General features: G+C 29.8%; 2 protein-coding genes across 2 annotated transcripts in view; one reads left to right on the top strand and one right to left on the bottom strand.

Annotated features, from left to right (window-relative positions):
• The window catches only part of LOC115889079 (venom carboxylesterase-6-like), a 28,037-nt gene extending 26,545 nt beyond the window's left edge, over positions 1-1,492 (top strand). Inside the window, exon 11 of the mRNA XM_030909004.1 lies at positions 987-1,492. Within this exon, the coding sequence (XP_030764864.1) occupies positions 987-1,179 (193 nt within the window). The 3' untranslated portion in view covers positions 1,180-1,492. The remainder of the gene's footprint in view (positions 1-986) is intronic.
• Positions 1,317-22,924, bottom strand: LOC115889067 (exocyst complex component 4). The gene is made up of 18 exons (XM_030908983.1): positions 22,764-22,924; positions 22,356-22,508; positions 22,111-22,289; positions 21,895-22,060; positions 21,630-21,829; positions 21,426-21,570; positions 21,110-21,364; positions 14,686-14,804; positions 14,455-14,627; positions 10,645-10,823; positions 10,368-10,588; positions 10,249-10,310; positions 10,084-10,191; positions 9,963-10,033; positions 8,843-9,043; positions 6,879-7,028; positions 6,615-6,821; positions 1,317-1,660 (listed from the first exon to the last, which is right to left on the bottom strand). Exons 1-18 carry the CDS (start codon positions 22,818-22,820, stop codon positions 1,493-1,495), a joined length of 2,814 nt encoding a protein of 937 aa, XP_030764843.1. The 5' UTR covers positions 22,821-22,924; the 3' UTR covers positions 1,317-1,492.
• Positions 22,925-23,309: the final 385 nt, after the last annotated feature.

Raw genomic sequence — 23,309 nt, 5'->3', positions numbered from 1 at the left:
TAAGTAGCAAATATTTTCTTCGAGATTATTAAAAATAGTGAATATTTGAGACAATAACCCTTAACGTGTTACCTAAAAATATCCGACCACTGAGAATTTTAGACGAAATTTAAAATACTCAATTTTATTTATGAAATAATATATTACAAAAATGGGAGATCTTATGAGAGAAAAAGGATCTTTATACCCAACTTTCTTATGTACCGTGCTTTCATTTTAATTTGTCCCGCTTTTAAAAGGCTGTAAAATATTTATTTTTTCAGTTAAAAGGTTGAGTAAAAAAAGAAATTGTAGTATTGTTAAGTTTTGCCGTTGAGTCAAAATTGTATAAACTGTCAAAATTATTGACATAACTTACTTTTTTTTAAATGGCACACCCTCTATATCATTAAATATCTAAAGAATTTTTTTCCTGATTACGAAAATGTGCCACACTTGCCCTTTATTTTCATTAGTTTAGCGCAAATTCATATAAATATGATTAAAATTATAATTTTTCAACATTAAGCAAAGATATTTAGATTTTAAATATCTTTGACATGAAGATACCCGCGTTTATTATTTTGTTTCCAAGAACTGTATAATTTTTACATTTTACATTTTAATCAAATTTATACAAATTTGGCTTAACTACTGAAAAGTAAAGGCAAGTGTGACATATTTTAGTAATCAGAAAAAAAATATTTTTAAATATTTTATGATATATAGGGTGTATCATGTAAAAAAAGGTAAGTTATGTCAATAATTTTGACATTTGACAGTTTAAACAATTTTTCACTCAACAGCATAAAATTTAACGAAAAACACTACAATTTCTTTTTTCATTCGACCACTTAACTCAAAAAATAAATATTTTACAGTCTTTTAAAAGTGGGACAAATTAAAATAAAAGCACGGTATATTGCACGGTCATTTATATTAAAAAAATATTACACAAATATACCTCATATTTTTACCGTGAGTGTAACCATTTTTTCATTCTGCAGAAAACCCAACATCACTTCATTGTGGGAGCCAGTGAAGAAATCACTTGAAGAGACCCTTCATCAAATGAAAATTGAAAGTCCTACAAAAATTTCAATGAACTATCCAAACGAGGTTGGGGAAAGAAGTTTTTGGCACTCGTTACCGTTAATAGAGAATCACTACTTAAACAGTATTATTAAAGATGAGTTGTAGGAAAATGTCTTATAGTATTATGAAAGCCAAAAAGAACATCTGTAAACATAACATTATTTTTTATTAAAAAATATCTTTCAAATATGAACAAATTAGACATATTAATCTGTTTTACCTTAACAAAAAACTAATAAATAAATACAAAATAAAGCTGTTTAATTCTTTGTTTCAACTTGTACATATTAAATTAATAACTAGTTTGAAGCTTAAAGTATTTTTACAGATATTATACAGATAGAACTCTTTTGTCTTGTGAAAATATATCACTATTTATAAGATTTTTTGTAAATGATATTAATAAAAAGTTATCACACTAAACTGTAACACCAACTTCACCCAAAATATCTGATAATCTCTCTAAATGAACAGTCACAGAACTAGAATCCCTATTTTTCTGACTCCTATTCAGTAACTGGAGTGCATTCATATATTCCAGCTCACTAAATTCTGGTCCTTTATCTACTATACCATTCAAAATTTCCTAAAAAATAAGTTAATACAGAAGATAATACACAGATGGAACTTAAATTAAAATTATAATATCCAACTTATAAATAAAACAGACATAATTGATATTTTTGTTAAGAGGTATATAATAAAATTATATGAGTTTCTTGCCTTGAAGTGCTAAATTTTTATGAAAAATAAATAATATTTAAAATAGACCAGCAATTTTTGATACCCCTGTATACATTAAACGAATCGATCAAGTTTTATTTCTTTGGATTAAAAGTCAGTACAAGAAATAATTCTGGAAAGCAATGTACAGGGTGTTGCCATTTGTTTTTATTATAGCATGCATTTTTAAATATCTTTAAATATCCCCCTAACCAAACCAAAGCTTGTAAATATATGTAACTCTTATAATAAATGCCTTATTTTGTGTGTCCAAATATGAAATAAAATACAGGGTGTCCCATAAGAACAAATATAACTTTGGTGTGGATCTAAGTTCTGACATACCCTGTACATTTCAAAATAATTTTAAATTATGCACATTGCCTTCCCACATATACCCATAAAATATTTTATTTCTACATCTTTCCGTTTTCGTATAATCAAGGGAGGCGCCACCCTGTATACAGGTTGAGCCTTAAATAAGTGCAAATACTTTCAGGGTCGGTAGATCTCGATAAAATAAACATATTTTGTCTTCGAGTCCAAAGTCCAAAATAACGAGATATATTACTATGAAAATTAAAAAAAATTGATTAAATCTTGAAACTGAAAAATATTGAAACTGGATCTTTCCTAGGTTTTCTTTCTTGTAAATTTAATCCACTTATTAAAAAATTATTAGCACAAAAATTTAATCCACAATTTAAAAAATCCAAAAAAATAAATAAAAAATTCCAAATTTTCCAAAAAAAATGTTCGCACAAAAACCTCATCCAGGGCCGGCGGAAGGACCGGGCGACGGGGCGCCGTATCGTGGAGCGCCACGACAGCATCTAAAATATTTAAAAAAATATTTGTTCGTGGTATTTTACTTATAACTCAAAAGATATCAACTTTTTGTAAATAACCCTTCTTTCTATAATTCTTGTTTTTACAAATTTTCTCATTAGAACAAGACAAAGGGATATGCATCTCAAATATTGGCTGATCCTCATTTTGAAGCCGACAAAACTGTATCTGATAATATACTGATTCTGCACGAAATAATTGATCAAAAGTGGCTCACCACTATAACTTGGTTATTTTTTCATATGAAAAAAACGAGATTTGGTATGTTAGTATACAACATAAATTAGGATTAATTGACGTATTCAATTGTTTTTGGTCACTTCCTGTTTTATCTGGATTTTACTACAACTTTTGATTTTTTAATGGCATCCTCGGTATATTTCTACTACGACAGAAAATAACACTCTGAATCTTTGAATAAGAAGACTAAGGAAGGAGCATATCAAATCTTAGGTACACCGCGATGGGCGCAAATATGGCCGACTTAAATTCCGGGATTTATCAAGTGTCATTCAAATTTTATTTAAAAAATGTAAAACTATGATGTAGAGGGTAGACATGGGGTAGACTCAATAATTTGTTGTTTTATTTTTACGTTGTGAATAAATGTTGAGTAGTTATTAAAATTGTTATAAAAATTATAATTCTAATAAAAATAGATAAGTTATAATAAGTATTTATTAACATAAACATCCGATACGCTACTGAAGCAAGTAAAGTGAAATTAACGTATCGATTCTTTGACATCTAATCTTTGACAAGTAATAAATAAAAGCTAAAATGCAAGAAAAATATATAATTTAGTTAATTTAAGTGAATTTCATAAATGATCGGTTTACTACACGTATGTATATATACATGTATATGTATACTACACGTATGTATGTATACGTATGTATATATACATATGTATATATATAGTCACTTACTAGCGAAAAGTTGTTCCATTATTTCACTCAATTTTTGCCGAGATCTACCGCACGCTACACAACCAACTATTTTAGAGTCTTTTTTCGATAATCGTCATGTCACTGTTAATTTAAGTTCTGCTACAATTTCCATCTAGATTTACCTTTATACAACTATCAGTAGTAGAATAAATAATAAATAACATAAAATAAACTCCGTAAAGACTGACAAATCCACAAAATTTCCAAATCAAATTCAAATGTGTCAAATGCATCGTCAAACAGAACTGTCAAGGATCCCCACCCTAGAGTGCTTTTATGGCGCTTTCCACTTCATACCTGAATACATGGATAGCATTATGCTCCTTCCTTAGTCTTCTTATTCAAAGCTCTGAATAGAATGACATATATGTCAACTTTTAACATTTTCGCATATTTTATTAAGGGTTTATTGGATATTATAACAACAATTTGACTCGAAATACCAAGTGTGTGGTACAGAATTATTCGTAAAAAATGTTTTTCTTTTCCAAATATGCTACTGAGCATATTTGAAAAAATTGGCGCCGGGAGGCACGTATAGCCGCCCATACTAAAATATGTTAATATCTCGAAAACTGCGACTTTGACTGATTTTGATGTTATTACAAATTTTGTTGCAAATATTATTCCTAATCTTAATCTGAAAACCGCGTTTCGCTAGCTACTGTAATTTTGGGTTGCCAATCCTAATAGCCTACCACTATGTGGTATGATCCGGCTAAAATGACATATGATTAAAAATACGATTTGGACGTATTAAATCGGTCAGGACAAGACACAGCGTAGACGATCAAATCTATTTTTCCAAGGCTCCTTGTTTAAAAATTAGTGGTTTTAACACAGCCATGGCACTCGAGATTGAAATTTAAAATACGATTTCAGCTATGATATGTCATTCTACTCAGAGTGTCATTTTCTATCGTAGTAGAAATATATCGAGGATGCCATTTAAAAATCAAAAGTTGTAGTAATTTCCGGTAAAACAGGAAGTGACCAAAAACAATTGAATACGTCAATCAATCCTAATTTGTGTCATATACTAACATACCGAATATTACTTTTATTATTACGTTTATACGAAAATGAAAAAACTTTTAGGGTTGAGTCGCTTTCGAGACGTACCCGGTATAGAAAAAAACAAAAAACAACAACCTTAGACTAAGAGTGAACGAAGAGAAGAATTTTGAAGGATCTTTAAGTGAAACTTTATTGTTAAAATAGCATAAATATGCTTTGGTGTAGCTAAAGTATAGTATTGAAGGAAAGAGAGAATTATAATAACTATTAAGGGGGGGGCGCCAGATAGTGTACTCGCCCGGTCTCAATATTTCCCTTCCGCCGGCCCTGACCTCATCCTCATAGACATATCTCTGGGGTCGAAAGATACTACCCCTAAAAATATTTGCACTTATTCAAGACTCATCCTGTATATATAAAATGGTTCAAATATTCATTCACATATTCACATATACCGGGTGTGTCTCAAAAGTGGCTCACCCCTATAACTTTTTTTATTTTTTCAGGTAAAGGAACGAAATTTGGTATGTCAGTATTTGACATAAATTACGATTATTTATTACAGTATTTGACATATTATTACGATTTTCTGATGCATTCAAATGTTTTTCGTGACTTCCTGTTTCACCAAAAATGACTACAACTTTTGATTTTTAAATAGCACCCTCGGAATTTTTTTAATTTATTCGATAAAAAATGTCACTCTGAATAAAATGGCAGATTTTATGTCAACTTTTTACATTTTCGCTTTAAAAAAAATAGTATTTTAAATTCCAATCAGAGTGCCATTGCTGGATTAAAACACTAATTTATTAATCAAGGAGCTTTGGAAAAACATATTTGATCGTCTAATGTTTTTCGTGCCTTATCCTGGCTGGTTAAAAGATGCCCAAATCGTATTTTTAATTAGTGGTGGGATAACTCGAGCGAAAATTCGCTCGAGTACTCGATTATTGAAATAACCTACATCGCTCGATTATGAACGAACGATGTAAGTGACGAGTTACGAGCGACGAACGCAAGCGATCCTAGAATAAAATAAATTGAAATCTGATTTTAATGTGACATACTCGATACAAAGCAGAGCGAATTTTCTACATACACTGAAATGGTAGCAAATTTATACGACGTTATCCGTTCCGTATCCGAATGACAAAATTTTTACGACCTACCTCGACAATGCTTTAAATTAAACTAAACCAAGCGAATTACTCGTCGCTCGTCGCTTGCCACTTGCCATTCATCACCGAAAGAATATGTGCTCTGCGCACGCAACTTACTGCTTGGCGTTACCAGTTGCGAGTATAACAAGCGACGGGCAAATAAACATATTTTTAAATAGGTGCGAAATTTCGCTCGAGCGATCGCCCGATTATTGAATTCGCTTGAAACTCGAGTACTCGATTATTGAAATTAATCGGTTTTTCCCATCACCATTTTTAATCATATCTCAATTTTTTCAAATGGAACAAGGGTGGCTCATTAGCATTTTTGGAAAAAGCATTTTTTACAAATTATTTGGTACCGCACACTTTCAACTAAACCATATAAGGAAATGTCAAAAGTTGACATATGATATGTCATTCTATTCAGAGTGTCATTTTCTCTCGAATTAAGTAAAAAAATACCGAGGGTGCCATTTAAAAATCAAAAGTTGTTGTCGTTTCCGGTGAAACAGGAAGTGACCAAAAACAATTGAATACGTCAATCAATCCTAATTAATGTTATATACTAACTCACCAAATCTCGTTTTTTTTTATCTGAAAAAATAAAAGTTATAGGGGTGAGTCACTTTTGAGACGCACCCGGTATATCTACAAAGAGATAATCAGAATTTAGCTTCATTGTTGAATTTAATAGAAATTGTGTATGTTTTAAACTGTAATTCATTTAAACTTTAATAAGTTGAATTAATTCTAAAACTTAAGAAGTAACTATAAAAATGTTGGATTTTAAAAGCAATAATTCTGATTTTTAGTATTTTTGGATAATAAATTTTACCTCTGGAGACAAGAAAAACAATTCAAAATAGTGTCTGGCATGATCAAGGGCAACTTCTCTAGTCATTGTAATATTAGTAAGTGTTTGCTGCAATGCAAAAATATTTCTGCACATTCTTTGAATTCCAGCATCATCAATAACTTTCATGTACTGTGCCGAACTGATAAGTATTTTGGCTATTAGATGCCCCAAGCCTTCAAAAATATACTAAAAAATAAACTTTAGTTCTACCGAGAATTACACATTGCAGATGTAATAAACAACCTTGCATTTTCTTGGATGTAAACTAGACGTCATTGCTTCATCTACATTGGCTAAAACACGACTCAGTTCAAGAACCTTTGGATCTGGCTCATGAGTTTCCTTATTATGATGGGTTTGGGCTAAAAGATAGTGGAAGCACTGTACTCTAACCTAGAAGGAAAGCAAGTTATATATAATTGTAAATGTTGGTGCATATACATAAAATCAAAACCACCCTAAATTCAAATTTAGAAAATACGAGTCTAATTGTTCAAACAATTCATATTTCTATAGTTCTTTTAAATCCTGCTAAAATGTATTTACTACAAAGTAATGTGATAGTATAAAAGTAATATAATCTGGTTGAAAACACATTAAATAATAAGATATTAATAGGTATTCTTAAAAATCAAAATATCCTTAATACAGGGTGGCGCCTCTCATGCGACGCGGAGGTTCCAAGGAAAACGACAGGAGAAGTCTATGACTAAAAGTAAGGTTTTTGACATAGGTATTTAACATTTTCTAAAAATGAAAACAATTTTTCAATTTCAATAAAAGCTACCTAAATTGGGATTTACCCGGTATAGCCTATTATGTAGTTAAAATAACTATTGTACCTACTTTAAATCAAATTAAAATTTGGCCCAAAAGGTTATACAGGGTGAGACAAAATTAATATTAAAGATTGAAATTTTTTGTCTGAGGGGTAGGCAATCTTAATAATATTATGAAGATATATGAATTTTCAAACAAGGGGGCTGTGACGAAGAAATAAAACGTAGACTTGCAATAGCTCGTAACTCAAAAATAAAACTGACACAAATATGTGCTATAATAAGCTATATCCCAGCGCAACAAATTAAAATGCTGGATTTAAATGCTGCTAATTACGACCCGAATTCTGAAAACAAATAGACAAAAAATAGATTTCTACAGAAGAATGCTGCGAATTTCATACACAGAACACAGAACCAACGTCTCAATTCTAAGGCAGTTGAAAGTTACCACAAGACTTTCAACCATAATAAACCAATCATACCTTAGGTACTTCGGACTGGAAAAAATCAAACCAATCATACCTTATGGACTGGAAAAAATCATAATCGAAGGGAAGATTAATGGCAAACGACCAAAAAGGAAGGTCTCCAACACGCTGGGTGGACCAAACCAAAAAAAATATTGGTCACGGTCTGCAAGAGCCTTAGCTTCTCTAGCCGCTCAAGATAAAGAGGAATGGATAACAACGATCCGCGCAAGAGACATGATGCCACCATAGTTTCATATATATATCTTATAAATTCATATCTTCTAGTTAACGAACTAGAGGATATGAATTTTCCATTGAACACCGGAATAATATACTGGGTATTCCATTTAAAATAAAGGAGTAACTTGCTTTTAAAAGTGACCAATGTTCAATATTAATTTTGTCTCACCCTGTATAAATTTTCGGGTCAAATTTTAATTTGATTTAACATACAATGGTTATTTTAACTAAGTATCAGGCTATACAGGGTAAATTAGAATTTAGGTAGTTGTTATTGAAATTTAAAATTTATTCTTCATTTTCACAAAATGTGGAATATGTCAACATCCTTACATTACAGACATGCTTCTTTAATAAAACTCACCTTTATTTTTATTTTTTTCCTAGAATCCGAAAATCAATTAACATATACATATATAGGGTGTTCCATTAGAAAAAAGCCAACTTTGATGCGTAACTTTTTTTGGGGACACCCTGTAGAACTAAAATCCCATATTTTCATTCCGATATAAACTACCGTTTCCTTGGAGCCTCCGCGTCGTATGAGAGGCGCCACCCTGTACACAAGTAAGGGATGGTTATGATGAACCTTTTTGAGACGTGGATCAAATTTCGCTGGTACTATTTTTTAGTACTAGTTCGTGGGTCATTAATGCCCATCTGCCCAGAAATTTCCCTGTTTTCATGATATTAGTAAAATTAGAATTTATTTTACCTCTAAGTGTAATAATAGAAGACAAGTATTTGCCAATTCATCATACTCCTGTGCAATACTAGTAAGATGATGAATTGTTCCACTTGAAACAGGTTGCATCAAATCAGAATGAGTATTATTGTCAGCTTTTGGTGGTGATAATCTGGATGGCTCCAGTCTAAACTCACTTGTATATTGAAACATACGTACTGAAAACCATTCCTAAAAATATATAATTTAATGCTTTCTCAACTAACAAATCAGCTGCTAGAATAGAGTTTAAATATGTGACAATTATTATTAACAAAACATAAGTAAATATATATTTAAGTGAAAACTTTTCTTTCTTTATTCATTCTGAAGTATACCTAGATGTTCCACATTAAGATACAATGTGATACTCTGGAGCTCAAAAAATACCATCAAAGATTTCTTTATGAATTCACATAATAAAAACGAATAAAGTTTTTTACTTCTTTGACTTTGTTGCATGATATTTTAGCTTGGACCCGAATTTGTAAAAAAATTTAAATACAAATATTTGTTGATAAAAAATTGTGAAGATAGTGTGTCTTTATTCCCTCATTAGAGGATATTCATCACATAATACAATTTACTAAACTCAATCTACCTTATCAACTGGACTGATTTTTTTTTAAAAACCTCAACATGTTCATTAAACATCGAATAAAAAGATTAAGAATAAAATATATCTACGAATTTAGTTAGAGGGCGATGGAAGATTAATTTGGCTGACTTAAATTATGGTTTATTAGTGTTGTTATAATTTTATTTAAAACGTTAAAAATATACTGTAGGGTAGACACAATAATTTATTGGTTTTGTTTGACGTTGCCAATAAGTAATATTAGTTATTAATATTGATAAAAATATATATAATTTGTAAAAAAAATAGGCAAGTTTCAATAATTATATTTATTAACAAAAATACCAAATACGCTACTGAAACACCTAAATAAAATTAATTTCTGTAACATTAAGAGTAAAGAATGTTTAGAAGTGCGCGCCACTGGGACATAAATCATACTTTAATAATCCACATGAGATGATAGAGTCACTTCTCAAGATTAATAGTAAAAATACATAAGACTAAAATGTTTATTTATGCATACCAACTTACCATACTTTCCTGTAGGGTAGCTAGATCTTTTAACAACGACATATCAGATAAAATTTCACCAGCTGATACACCTGAAAAATACTCGCATTATTAAATTCTAATTTGTTCCTCTCACACCTACCTCCTTCTCCTAAATTACTAGCCAATATCTCTGCCTCTTTCCTGTTTCTCATTCTAACATCTTCAGGGCTTTCTTCTTCAGAAGGTTGATCTCTCAATATTCTTCTACCTGTTAAAATATATACCTAGTGTAATCAATTGATTTTTAAAAAATAAAAATAAGCACCTCTCTCCGTTCTAGCATGGAACTCTTGTTGAGCTTTCAAATTTAACCAATTTGGAAGTGACCTGCAATGAAGAAGTACATCAGCACCAAATAATAAGTATAACATCACAAATATCTACTTTAAAAATCGATTTATATCTTCGTCTTTTAACCATGCAGCACTGCATATTCTCTTATCTTCAGAGTAAGGCTGCACTATACCCCTATAAGCTGCATAACATGTATCTTTGTACTCTCTAAGGGCTAGTACAGAATATTCAGCAATTTTTTCACTATAAAGTGGCAAAGATTGGAGTACCGCCTTCCACTCTCTAATACATCTCTCAACTGTTACTGTACTCTAAAAGATAACAGTGATCAAAGACGGATTTCTTAAAAAATAATATTTCAAAATACCACTAAAAGAGGTTTATAATCGGCTGTTAAATCCAGCAAAACGGTACTTTTCCAGGCATCTGTAGCCTTGAAAGCATTTTCTATTTGCTCAACAATCTCTTCAGACTTTCGTTTTAAATAAATATTGGATATATGTTGAGTTATGTACTTATATAGTGAACATGTTCCATGGGACATACCTGGAAATAAACAATGCAAAATTTTACTAACTTAAATTAGTTTCATAATTTGTAGTAGACAAAGTAGACATCGGATTATAATAAATATATTAAAAAATAATGCATATTATGTGCCATCAAAAGGCCAAAATATACATGAAAGTATGCACTAAACTACATGCACTAAATATGCAAAACCAAAATATTTTTTTATAATCCATAACAATACAATATTACTGATAATTGAAAAAAAAACTATACAGGGTTTCCCAATGGTGTCCCGTGGACATAGAACTAGTACGTATTTTTGGAATCAAAATAAGTTCATTGCACACCATTTACCTCTATACAAAAGTTCTTCGTTTGTCCGCTAGAGAGCATCAAACTTTAAAAAATAAACACATTTTTTCAGATATTTTAAGAGCCGTTATTCCTATTTGCATGAGATTTTGGGTGTCTATGTTTTGCTAAGTGCTCTAACATTTGACTTTCACAAAACTCGGGAAAAAGTACGGGAAGGGTGAAAACTACCTGCACCCTTACATAAATTTTACTATAAATATTTTGCAACTCCACCAACAGCCGATTTTCTTTTGGTAAAATGGTCCATCTAGTATTTATTATATTTTTTGTCCCTTGTAAAAAATCGCCACTGTTTTTTATCACATTAAGCTTGAAGGCACATAAAAGCTATTATGCTATAATAATCTAGTAGGCAAAAATATGAAATTTTATGTTAGTATCACAAATTATATTTGACGATAAGCTTCATAAAAAGCTTAAAAAATTAATAATTTTATAAATAATTAACATTCGGGTTTATCTTCGAATGATGTTCTCTAACGGACCAACGAAGCACTTTTGAATAAAGATAAATTATGTACAATTAACTTATTTTGATCTAAAAAATACGTAAGTAGTTGTTCTATGTCGACGAAATATTGGAACTTCCTGTATATTTTGTAGATCTGCTTTGGAAAAATAAATTCTTCAATTTTTTTTACAAAAACTATGCGATGTGGCGTTTTTTTACAAGAAACAAAAAATGTAGTAAATACTACCAGTAGAGAAACTATTTTACGAAAAGAAAAACTGTCGTCCATGGAGTTGGAAAATATTTATACTAAAATTTTTGTAGGGGTGGTGGTAGTTTTCACCCTTCCCGTATTTTTTCATGATTTTGGTGAACGCCAAATGTTAGTACGTATGCACTTCGCAACACATTTAATGTCCTCTAGCGGACATACGAAGCACTTTTGTATAGAGGTAAATTGTGTCCAATGAACTTATTTTGATTACAAAAATACGTAGTATAGTCTATAAAATGAATAACTTTGAATTTTGACCGTTATTTTTTACCAACATGACAAATATAAAATACCTCTGTCAATAAAGTTACTGATATTCGTTAAATTGAGTGACTGAACGAATCAGATAGGTAACTCTTTTTACTTTCGTGAAATAGAAAAGGAAAATTATAAAACAAGTCACAGTTCTGCCACTTCTTGCAAAAATCAACACGAAATGGCATAATTGTCAAAAGTCAAATGTCATCAGCTTTTGGCATTTCTAAATATCAGACCAATGCCGTCTCTAATAGTCACGCTAGTTAGATACTACGGATTAATAAATATGTTGTAGAATACATGGAAAACATAATTATTCCTCGTGTTTTTGGTTTGTATTTTAAAAATGATATAGTTTACATGAAATATACATAATATACAGTTAATAAATACAATATAGTATATACCTATTTATAGTAATAAATACTTTGGCAAATAAAACTATGAACCATACAAATGCAGCAAATGTTTTACAATATACAAATAATTAATAGGTACATAAGATAATGGGTAAAATGTAAAATATATTTTAAATTTTGGTTTGAAAATCGATTTAATTTAACAAAAGAAACATTCAATATCTACTAATAGTGATGTATTATTATTTGCATTCACAAAATTTATATGTATATTTTGCAAGTATCACTGTGAAAAATTATATTTGCAAATAATACAATATCATAGAAAAAAAGGCGTCAGAGATGGCTATGAAATAAAGATCGGTGTCATTTTATATGTAAAATTATTCTAAAATTTTTGATTTTCTTGGGATTTAGGTTTGGGAAAAACGCTGATTAAGTTTTCATTTGGTTTTTCATTATTTTTGTTGGTTTAAAATGAAAAAAAATCATATGACACAGCACTGATTAAGGCTATAATGTTAGCCTAAACGTCTTTTTTAAACCAAAAAAAAATAATGAAAAACCAAATAAAAACTTAATCAGCGTTTTTATTTATTAACTGTATATATATTTTTTTATATTAACTTATTTATATTAACTGTTTAAATTAACTGAATATTATGTATATTTCATGTAAACTATATCATTTTTAAAATACAAACCAAAAATACGAGGAATAATTATGTTTTCCATGTATTCTACAACATATTAATCTCTAGTATGTAACTAGCGTGACGTCATAAATCTCGTTCCGAGGCTGTTCTATTAGAGACGGCATGGCGTCAGCATGGCCGCAAGTTGCCAACCTAATAAAATTAACACTAGAAAAGCCCGCGGGAACTGTCAAATTCAAAGTTATTCGTTTCACAGACTATAGTTCTATGTCCCCGGAATATTGGGACACCCTGTATATGAGCAAAATATTTATATATTTTTACCACAATATTTTTTTAATGTTTTTTAGAAAAAATTGAAAAAAGAGATTTTAGTGTGTTAGTATACAGGGTGTTTCAAAAAACTAAAATTTGTTTAATAATTTTTAATTTTTAAAATATGTCGCATATATATACAGGGTGTTTCAAAACAAATGCGAAAAACTTTAGAGGGTGATTCCTTGTTCAAAATAAATGGTAGTTTGCTTTATAAATATATACAATATCTCCCTAATGGTTGACTTTTGACCCAATGTTTATAAAGAAAACTAGCCTTTATTTTGAACAAGGAATCAACCCCTGAAGTTTTTCGCATTTGTTTTGAAACACCCTGTATATAGTAACTTTTACCCTCAAAATTTCATTCGAAACGCTAAAAGTACTTGGAAGAAAATTATAACAAATCGAAAAAATATTAAAACTTTAACACCCTGCAGCTACAAAACAAAGCAGAATCGGACCTATGCTGATATGAAAAATAAATCGTATTTTTACGTGAGGAATCGCCTTATGAGAGATGGCACATGTTTTTTGAAACACCCTGTATAACATAAATCGGGATTGATTGATGTAGGTACTCAAATAGTTTCGGTATGGTTTAGGTTACTTCCTGTTTCGCCAGAATTTACTACAACTTTTGATTCTTAAACGGTACCCTCGGTATTTTTTACTTTATTTGATAGAAAATAAGATTCTAAATAGAATGACATATCATATGACAACTTTGGTAACAATGGAACCTTGGAAAGATACAGATTTAATTGTCTAATGCAGTCTAATGTTTTTTGTGACTTTTCCTGGCTGGTTAAAAGATGGCCAAATCGTATTTTTAAACACAATATATATTTTTTTAAATGGAACGAGAGTGGCTTATTAGCATTAGTTTGGAATAAGCATTATTTTATAAATATTTTAGTACACAAACTTTATAAAATTTATATTTCCATTTCTGATCATATTTTAAAACACTTACTTAAAGTCTGTTCAATATCTTCAATAAAACACATAAATGGTATAAATAAAACCAAAATATTATTAGGATGAGGTGAACAGATTAACACTTTGTCCTTTTTGGAAGATTTTAAGGCATTACTAAGGCTAAGGGCACTTGAAGAGCCTTCAAATTTAAAAAGAGTTTTCTTTTTACTAAAATAAAAAATTGTGTATACAAAAAGTTAAAATTTGTAATAACTTAAAAAATTACCTTTGCTGTTTTCTTCTTGAAAAATATGTTGATACATCACCAGGCTCTGCTACATTACTAATTTGGAGATCCGTAGACATGTTTTGCAAGTCCAAATAGTCATTTAAGAAAACTTGTAACTAATATAGTTAAAAAAATAACATTACCAATTATCCTAAACAAAATGGGTTAACAATTTTCATAACATATTGTAGAATTAGTGATAAATTAGGTTTTAAATAATTAAATAATTAATATTTATTACTTTTAATAAAATAATAGAACAATTCTGTAACAGGGTGGCGCACCTCATTCGCCTCGGTTGGTTATACGAAAACGGAAAGATGTAGAAACAAAATTTTTTATGGGTTTATGAGGGTTTATGTGAGGAGGCAATATGTACAATTTAAAATTATTTTGGAATATACAGGATGTTTCAGAACTAAGATCCATACCAAAGTTATATTTTTTCTTATTCACCACAGTATTTTGTTTCATTTTTGTATTCTTGAGCCCAAAAAAAGGCATTTATTATAAAAGTTAAATATGTTTAAAATTTTTATTTTTTTTAATTTTTGAGATATTTAAAGATATTTAAATACCACAGACAACCTAAACAGATGCGACAAACAATGCAAATGTGAAAATTACATTTTGACGAATGCGCCAGGCTAATTTTTCCGTTAGATTTATCATATAGGCGAATTTTACAGCGGACCAGCAAAGTAACCTCCATTCGTTTTCTAAAAAGACACGCCTCCTTTGTGAAGAAAATAGACAGGGAATTTTGTATTTCAAAATCAAATAGAGATTATTTTAATTTCATTAATTTTTTTTCAATGTTTGATACATTCACAATAATTAATAATAATAAAAAAATAAAAAATATTAGTACATTTTAAAAAAGGTTTTTTACTATTAGGTATTTTTATTTATTTCTTAATGAGAACCAAAAAAGCAGTTGTGGCTTCGTGACTAAGGCCATCGCTTCGTGAACGCGAGATCCGTGGTTCAAATCTCACGCCGAACCAGAACTTTTTTTTTCAGTTGTTTTTATTTTTAAAAAATGCTGTAAATATTTAATAGCAATCAAAATACGGATTGCGTTGGCTTCACTCTTTTTGGTGGGGTTAGATTGATTATTGTGGTAATTATTGGTGGGGTTGATTGCGTTGAATAGGTTAGCTATTTCACCAAACAGCTAACCTATTCAACCCCACCGGTTGGTTTGGTTTTTACTAATTTACATTTGTTTAGCGTTCGTTAATCTCTGGGGTAAGTTGGCATTTTTATTTTCCGGAGCCGGCATCCGTGCTCCCGAATTTTGGAAGCCTTCATCTCCTAAGCTTTCATCTCCTAAGAGGGAAAAAGTCGGTACAAATTATTCCTTAAAAATTTGTTCTGGAAGTTTGATATTTCGATGTACTTAAACAGCCGTTAAACGGTAGCCTACTAAAATTCCGTTAATAGATATTGTGACGTCGTTCATGTCGACGGAAAGTAATGCCTGGCTATAAGCATTTTGCAAGAGCACCTGTGGCTTCGTGGGTGAGGCTATCGCTTCGTGAGCGGGTGGTCCGTGGTTCAAATCTCACGCCAACCAAGACTTTTTTATATTTTTTTCGCTTATAGAGGGTTTAATTATTTGGCGGGTTGGTTAGCGTAGTTATTTGGAGGGTGTTAATTCATTGGTTAGTTGGTTATTTGGTGGGGTTGGTTGGTTTTTACTAATTTATATTTGTTTTTATATTTTTTTATCAGTGTCGAGGTTAATTGCGTTGGTTATTTGGTGGGGTGGATAGCGTTGGTTAGTCCTTATAAAATTCCTATATTTCATAAAGCCGTCAAGTGCCTCACATCAACGACGTCATACCTATTAACGGCATTTTAGTAAGCTACCGTTTAACGGCAGTTTAAGTACAGCCTTGATATTTTGCACAAATGTAAATTCATCCCCTAAAGAGGTGAAATTAGTGGTGGGTATAGCAAAAAAATTAAAAACCTGTTCATTCAAAACATTACACAGAGGTTCCTCTAGCGATTCAATAAAAAAAATTCATACCCTAAAATAAGGGAAAAAATGATTGCAAATGCAAATATTCGTTAATATTTGGTCTAGAAGTATGCGATATTTTAAATATTTCTGTGTGGCATACTTACGAAGCGTTTTCTCAAAACTCATTTCCTAAAGGGGTAAAATTAAAGGCAACATTTTATGAAAATTCGTTACTAGTCTAAACCACATAGTAGTGGTTTAGAAGTCCATAATATTTATGAATTAAAATTTGGCCAAATGTGCTTATAAGTATAATTGGGAAGTAATAGTAGAGTTGAAGAAACAATTTTTGAAAATTCCTCCTTAACTAAAACAATAATAAGAACACCGTGAACTAACTAAATGTAAACCAACAAAACCTAACAGAAAATTAAAATCGGAAACATCTAATAATAATGATGTATGTAAATCCACGTGAAACAGCCGAAGAAACTGACTTAAAAATCCTCTGAAACCCTTCAACTTCAATATTCCCATATTCTTTTTCTAGGACACTGTTGCCAATTCTAATTACCAATTTGTATAAACTATATGGGTATCACGGCACATGCAAACAATATGCCGTGTCTGTATCATAAAAGTACCTATTTGTTATATAAAAGGTCAGCTGCTAATATCAAATAAAATGATAGTAGTGCATAAAACTATTAACAAGCAGGTTATACAAATAATTAAAGATAATTTAAGCTGGCTAATAGTAGATATAACTTAGATTAATATTTGCAATTAACAGCTGGAAGTACAGCTAAGTACAAACGGCAAGCTGACAACAAAGCCTCAGATCCTATTCTTTAAGAATTTTACATTTCTGATATTTTATATAATTTTTAATTTTATAGAAATCGTCATTTTCTTTATACATACATACCTATGTATTGACCTTAACCCATTGTTAAAGTTTGTAAATTTCTCATATTTTACAAATAAATATTAGCCGATATTTCCTAACATCATATAATTGTAATTATTTATCATTATCCAGGAGAAAGCGCTAATACAAGTATAACATTTAATTCTCACATAAAAAAAGTTCAAGCTGGCAATCTCGCTTTGACTTTATAATCGTGCGACGGCTGCGACGGCCAGATGAGACGGCGCGGTGTATCAAAGGCAAGGTTAAAGGCGAGAAAGAACGAAAGAAATGAAAGCTTAGTGAAGGGAGGAGTGCGGGAACGATTTGAAATCACCACGACTGTTTGTTTGGTTGAATATTCCGCCTTCATCGACGGTATCGCCGCCCTGGCGTCGCACTTCCGAACATGGGTCTTTTTGAATACAAAATTTCCCATAAGGTGTCGCATCTGTTTAAGTTAGTTTGTGTAAATACGCATGCTACAATAGAATAGATTATCAACACCTGTACATTCTTTTTTAGAATTATTTCTTGTGCTGGGTTTAAAGGTAGAGAGATAAACTTCACTGAAACATTTTATTGCTTCATTAAATTTATACAGGAGTACCAAAAATTGCTGATCTATTTTAAATATTTATTTTACATAAGAACTTCGTTATTTCAAATGCAATACCCTGTATTTAAAAAAAATCGAAGCAGATTTAAATGCTCTTTCAAACTATATTAGGATTTCCTAGATCTATCTAGCTCAGATTTTGAATAAAAAACAATTTTTTAATAAAATTGCAATCAAGATGGCTGGTGTCGCCATAGCAATTTTCTAGTACTTACTTTTAATGTCTTATACTTACTTTTCAGCTTACTTAAATTTACCTACAATAGTTTAATAAGTAAGTATTTATTCTTTTATCAAGAACAATAAAGCAGTATCTGCTGGCGGAACGAATGGATACTAGTGATTTTATTTTGTGAGGAAAATTACTTCTTAGCCTCAAGGGCTTATGCTGAAAGATATCCAAATAGGAATCTTCCTGATAAGTGTACCTTTGAAAAACTATTTGTCCTATTTCACAAAGCTGGTAGTGTGGTTTATAAAAAAAACTCATCATAAATCAAAGAAATACTTCTTCGTTGACAGAATAATAAATACATACTTAATAAATATTATTTATTAAACTATAGTAGGTAAAGAATAAAAGCAAACTGGTATAAATTTAAATAAATATAGTCCATCAACTAATTTCGATTTTGAAAATAGCTACTGTCACTACTTCGCCCTTTGGGTTACCTTTTTATTGAAAAATTGCTCTTTATTCAAAATCTGAGCTAGATAGGTATAGGAAACCCTAATATAGTTTGAAAGAGCATTTCAATCTGCTTCGATTTATTTTAAAACATACAGGGTATTGTATTTGAAATAACGAAATTTTTATGTAAAATAAATATTTAAAATAGACCAGCAATTTTTTATACCCCTGTATACATTAAACGAAGAAATTTTTTCACTAACACTCTCTGGCTTAAAAGCACAAACAAGAATTAGTTCTGAAAAGCAATGTACAGGGTGAGTCAACGATAGAGTAAAGTCCATTATCTCATTTGTTTCGAGGTTTACAAAAAAGTTTTAAATACAAAAGTTATAGGGAAGGTTAAGATACACATTTTAAAGTTATTATAGAGTATACAGGGGTGCTTCAAAAAAGTGTGGCGAATATAACATATGTTTTTTTAAATGCAACACCCTACGTTATATTTTATTTTTAAATTCTGCGTAAAATTCCATAACTTTTTTATATATAATGTTATATACCTAATATTAATAGTTTTTGTAATATTAAAATTTGCTTAAACAAATGTTAGATCGCAGTGTGATAAAAAATTGTCAGTGATGCCGTTGTTTCTGAAGTTGGACAACTAAAATTTGGTAGGAGAATTCCATATAGATATAAAAAAAGACCTATGTAAAGATATTTTAGTTAGATGCTACAGGGTGTACAAAATATATTTATGAATTTCAACTACTTAAAATTAAAAAATCTCAATTTTTTTAAATGGGACACCCTATATATTATCATTTTTTCTGATAGATTTTACAAAACTCTTCAACTTTTATTAAGTATGTCATATACCTAGTTTTAATAGTTTGCGATTTATTCCAATTTTTTCTATTTTTGCCCATATTTTTAATACAATTACGCTATAAAATCATAGTTGCCATGACAAAACAAACTATTTATTACTTATCTTTAACAAGTAGCTTCATAATTAGTTACAATTGTTAGTATTAGTTAAAGTTAATTAACTTTACTCAAATAAAATAAAATCGCAGTCGTGAATTTCTTAGTGTATTTCTATATTATGAAAAATGACACTTGGGGGGGGATTTTCCGTCGGGGCGAATAGCGACAGATTAGGGTCATACTAAATTACTTAATTGTTGAAGACTATTGATATAGTGACTGACTATAATGTTTGACTGATTATAACTCATTTCGTAAAGCCCATATTACTACTGCCGCCAAACCATCCCATTACACACTGAAGATGTTTTCTAGATAATCTACATCTATTCTTATAGTACTTAGCAAAGCACTATATAATATATAGTACTGAACCAAAAAATATGGTTTTCTTGGCTTGTTCGTGTATATCAGTCACATTGACTAATTAATTTCAGGAAAATATGTAACAATTACCTCTACCATTACCACCATAAGACAAAAATCAAATTTTGTTCTTAACAGACATGAAATTTTAATAATTATTATTTTTTGTCCTTGCATATATTGTATAATGTTATAGCATGCATATATTGTATACATATTATATAATGTTATAGCGTAACTGTATTAAAAATATGGGTAAAAATAGAAAAAATTGGAATAAATCGCAAACTATTAAAAATAGGTATATGATATACTTAATAAAAGTTGAAGAGTTTTGTAAAACCTATCAGAAAAAATGATAATATATAGGGTGTACCATTTAAAATATTTGAAATTTCTTAATTGTAAGTAGTTGAAATTCATAAATATATTTTGAACACCCTGTAGCATCTAACTAAAATATCTTTTAACATAGATTTTTTTCTATATCTCTATAAAATTCTCCTACAAAATTTTAGTTGTCCAACTTCAGAAACAACGGTATCACTGACAATTTTTTATCACACTGCAATCTAACATTTGTTTAAACAAATTTAAATATTACAAAAACTATTCATTTTAGGTATATAACATTTTATATAAAAAACTTTGGTATGGATCTTAGTTCTGACATACCCTGTACATTTCAAAATAATTTTAAATTATGCACATTGTCTTCCCACATATACCCATAAAATATTTTATTTCTAAATCTTCTCGTTTTCGTATAATCAACCAATGTAAATGAGGTGCGCCACCCTGTATTTACCTTTTTTATTACTTTATACATATCTACCAAAAATAAAGATCAAATAATCACAATATATTAATATGACAATGTAATTACTCTATCTCTTTCACTAAAATAAATATTCCATATTATATACTTACAACTTCTTGCACTTGCGACCAATAGTACTGCATCCCATAGGGTTTCAATTCAATACCATGACACTTAATGCCTTTATCAACCCATTTCAAAAATATTTGATGAGAATCGGCTATTTCCTTAAATTGATCAAACAATATATTAACAAGCTCTTTTAAGGCCAACTTTGAATCAACATTTTCTGCATAGTCTATAACATGTTGTGTTGATTTCTGTATAATATATGACAACGATGCTTGCATTTCTCTAACTAATTCCTGCAACACAATTTTTTTTAACTTTTTATGCTTAATTTTATTAGTATTTATTAATACATACATCAGTTGCATAAGGCAGTTTTCCTAATAAACAAAGACTTTTTACAAGTATTGCAACATAATGTCTATGATTTTCTTCAATATTTATATTATCTAGATCCTCGTCGAGGTTAAAACTTTCATTAAATAAGTCTTTATTAGAAACTCTAAAAATTATAACTGCTTATAATACACAAACACTTTAATGTATTATAGCACATCTTACTTTGACATATCATCTAATATATTTCTAGAAACATTACTTCTATTTCTACCACTTAATCTCAATTTAGTACTTCTCTGAAGAGGAGAATGTATTAGAAAACCATCTCTACCAGAGCCTTGCCTTCTCAACGTTAAAATATGTTGAGATGGTTTTGTATACAATATATGCTTCAGTTCTAATACAATTTGTATATGGAGTTGCTACAAAATATAAATATATATTTTTTTAAATTTGTTATTCATATATAACTAACTTAAACACTTACCTCTTTCTTTTCTTCTAGTTCTTGACTTAATTCTTTTAGACTTTCAACACCTTCTAATGGATCTTTCCCTAATTTAACTGCTTCAACTAACAATTTTGTTGCATGTAAGTATTTCTTATGAGCCATATGACTGGCAAACTTTGTGGGTACTTCATTCATTTTTTCACTGCAAAATAGAAGTAAATATCTGGATTTATTTCAAAATTCAATGCTTACATCTCCTCCAGTAACTGTAACATGTGTTTGTACTCTAAGCCTTCTATCCATAAATTTTTCAATTCATCTCTTTTACATCTAAGTTTTCGCTTACAATCTTGCAGTGTCTCTTTTACTTGATGAATTTTATTACGGTTTTCAGTTACTGATTGAGAAATTGTACCAAACAAATGCATAACCTAAAGAAATGAAGAAAGAGATAAACATAATGTCATATACAAAAACTAAAACACAATTAAGTATACCTTTGTAAGATCACTTTCATGTTTAGAAACTAGTTCGTCTAGTTTTCGATCACATACTTTATAATCTGCCTCCAACTTTGCTTTTTCTCTATCTCTCTGTTCATTAGTTTCACTTGCAGATAAAGTTCTAATTACTGACATTAACAAGCCACTCTAAAATATGCATAATAAAGAAATACCATGTTTGTAAATTAACTCTGAAATCTATAATTATCATTCTAATTTCTAATTGACATTTACAAAGTGTTTAAATAAAACTAAGACTTAATATGAAACTATCCAGCTTTAAAATAGCACATACCTTGGCAGTATACAATAAACATTAAATTAAAATAGCATATACAATTCAAAACAATGCAGTGGAAAATGCTATTATTTATGTTTAAACAAATACATAAAGCTACTTACAGTTTCTTTAAGGGGTTTTACACCCCTTGGCGGTTTTATTGGCGGCGACTGATCCATTCCTTCTTGAAAAAACTAATAATATATTAACTAAAAATCAAAAACAACACCCACATTTCCGAGTTGTTTGGTCATTTGGACATTTGGACAAACGTCACAAATAAACATAACCTAACTAAATTTATTTCCCTGACATTTCAAATTTCAAAGGACCTTTAAATTTTAGCTTTGTTCCAATCTTTTAGTTTGTTCCAATGGTGGTTTGTTCAAGTCTTGTTTAAAATTAGGACAGACTTGTGTACAAATTGAGGGATAAATTTGAATGACACACTCTTGTCTGCGAATTAATTACATTTTAATAAAAACGTTAATTGTTGATTTAATATTTTACTAAAATGAATTTATAAAAATTTGCGAGGTATCTTTGTTCTCTAATAGATATATAATTTTACAAATATATCAATCTATTTATAATTAGGAATTAGCTTAAAATATTTCTTCCCTCCTTAAAAAATATTTAGATCTTTTTAAAAAGAAATCTTATTTTGC

Source organism: Sitophilus oryzae, unplaced genomic scaffold (assembly GCF_002938485.1).
Source record: "Sitophilus oryzae breed Bouriz unplaced genomic scaffold, Soryzae_2.0 scaffold_1171_pilon_pilon, whole genome shotgun sequence".
Lineage (NCBI taxonomy): Eukaryota > Metazoa > Arthropoda > Insecta > Coleoptera > Curculionidae > Sitophilus > Sitophilus oryzae.
Note: the sequence above shows the minus strand (reverse complement) of the source record. Positions and strands in the feature narration are given on the sequence as shown.

Coding starts and splice junctions, on each gene's coding strand:
- LOC115889067 (XM_030908983.1), bottom strand. CDS start 22,820: ATGGATCAGTCGCCGCCAATAAAACCGCCAAGGGGTGTAAAACCCCTT. Junction 22,509..22,763: donor TAAAACCCCTTAAAGAAACT/GTAAGTAGCTTT, acceptor TGCATATTTTAG/AGTGGCTTGTTAATGTCAGT. Junction 14,628..14,685: donor TCAAGAAGAAAACAGCAAAG/GTAATTTTTTAA, acceptor TTTTTATTTTAG/TAAAAAGAAAACTCTTTTTA.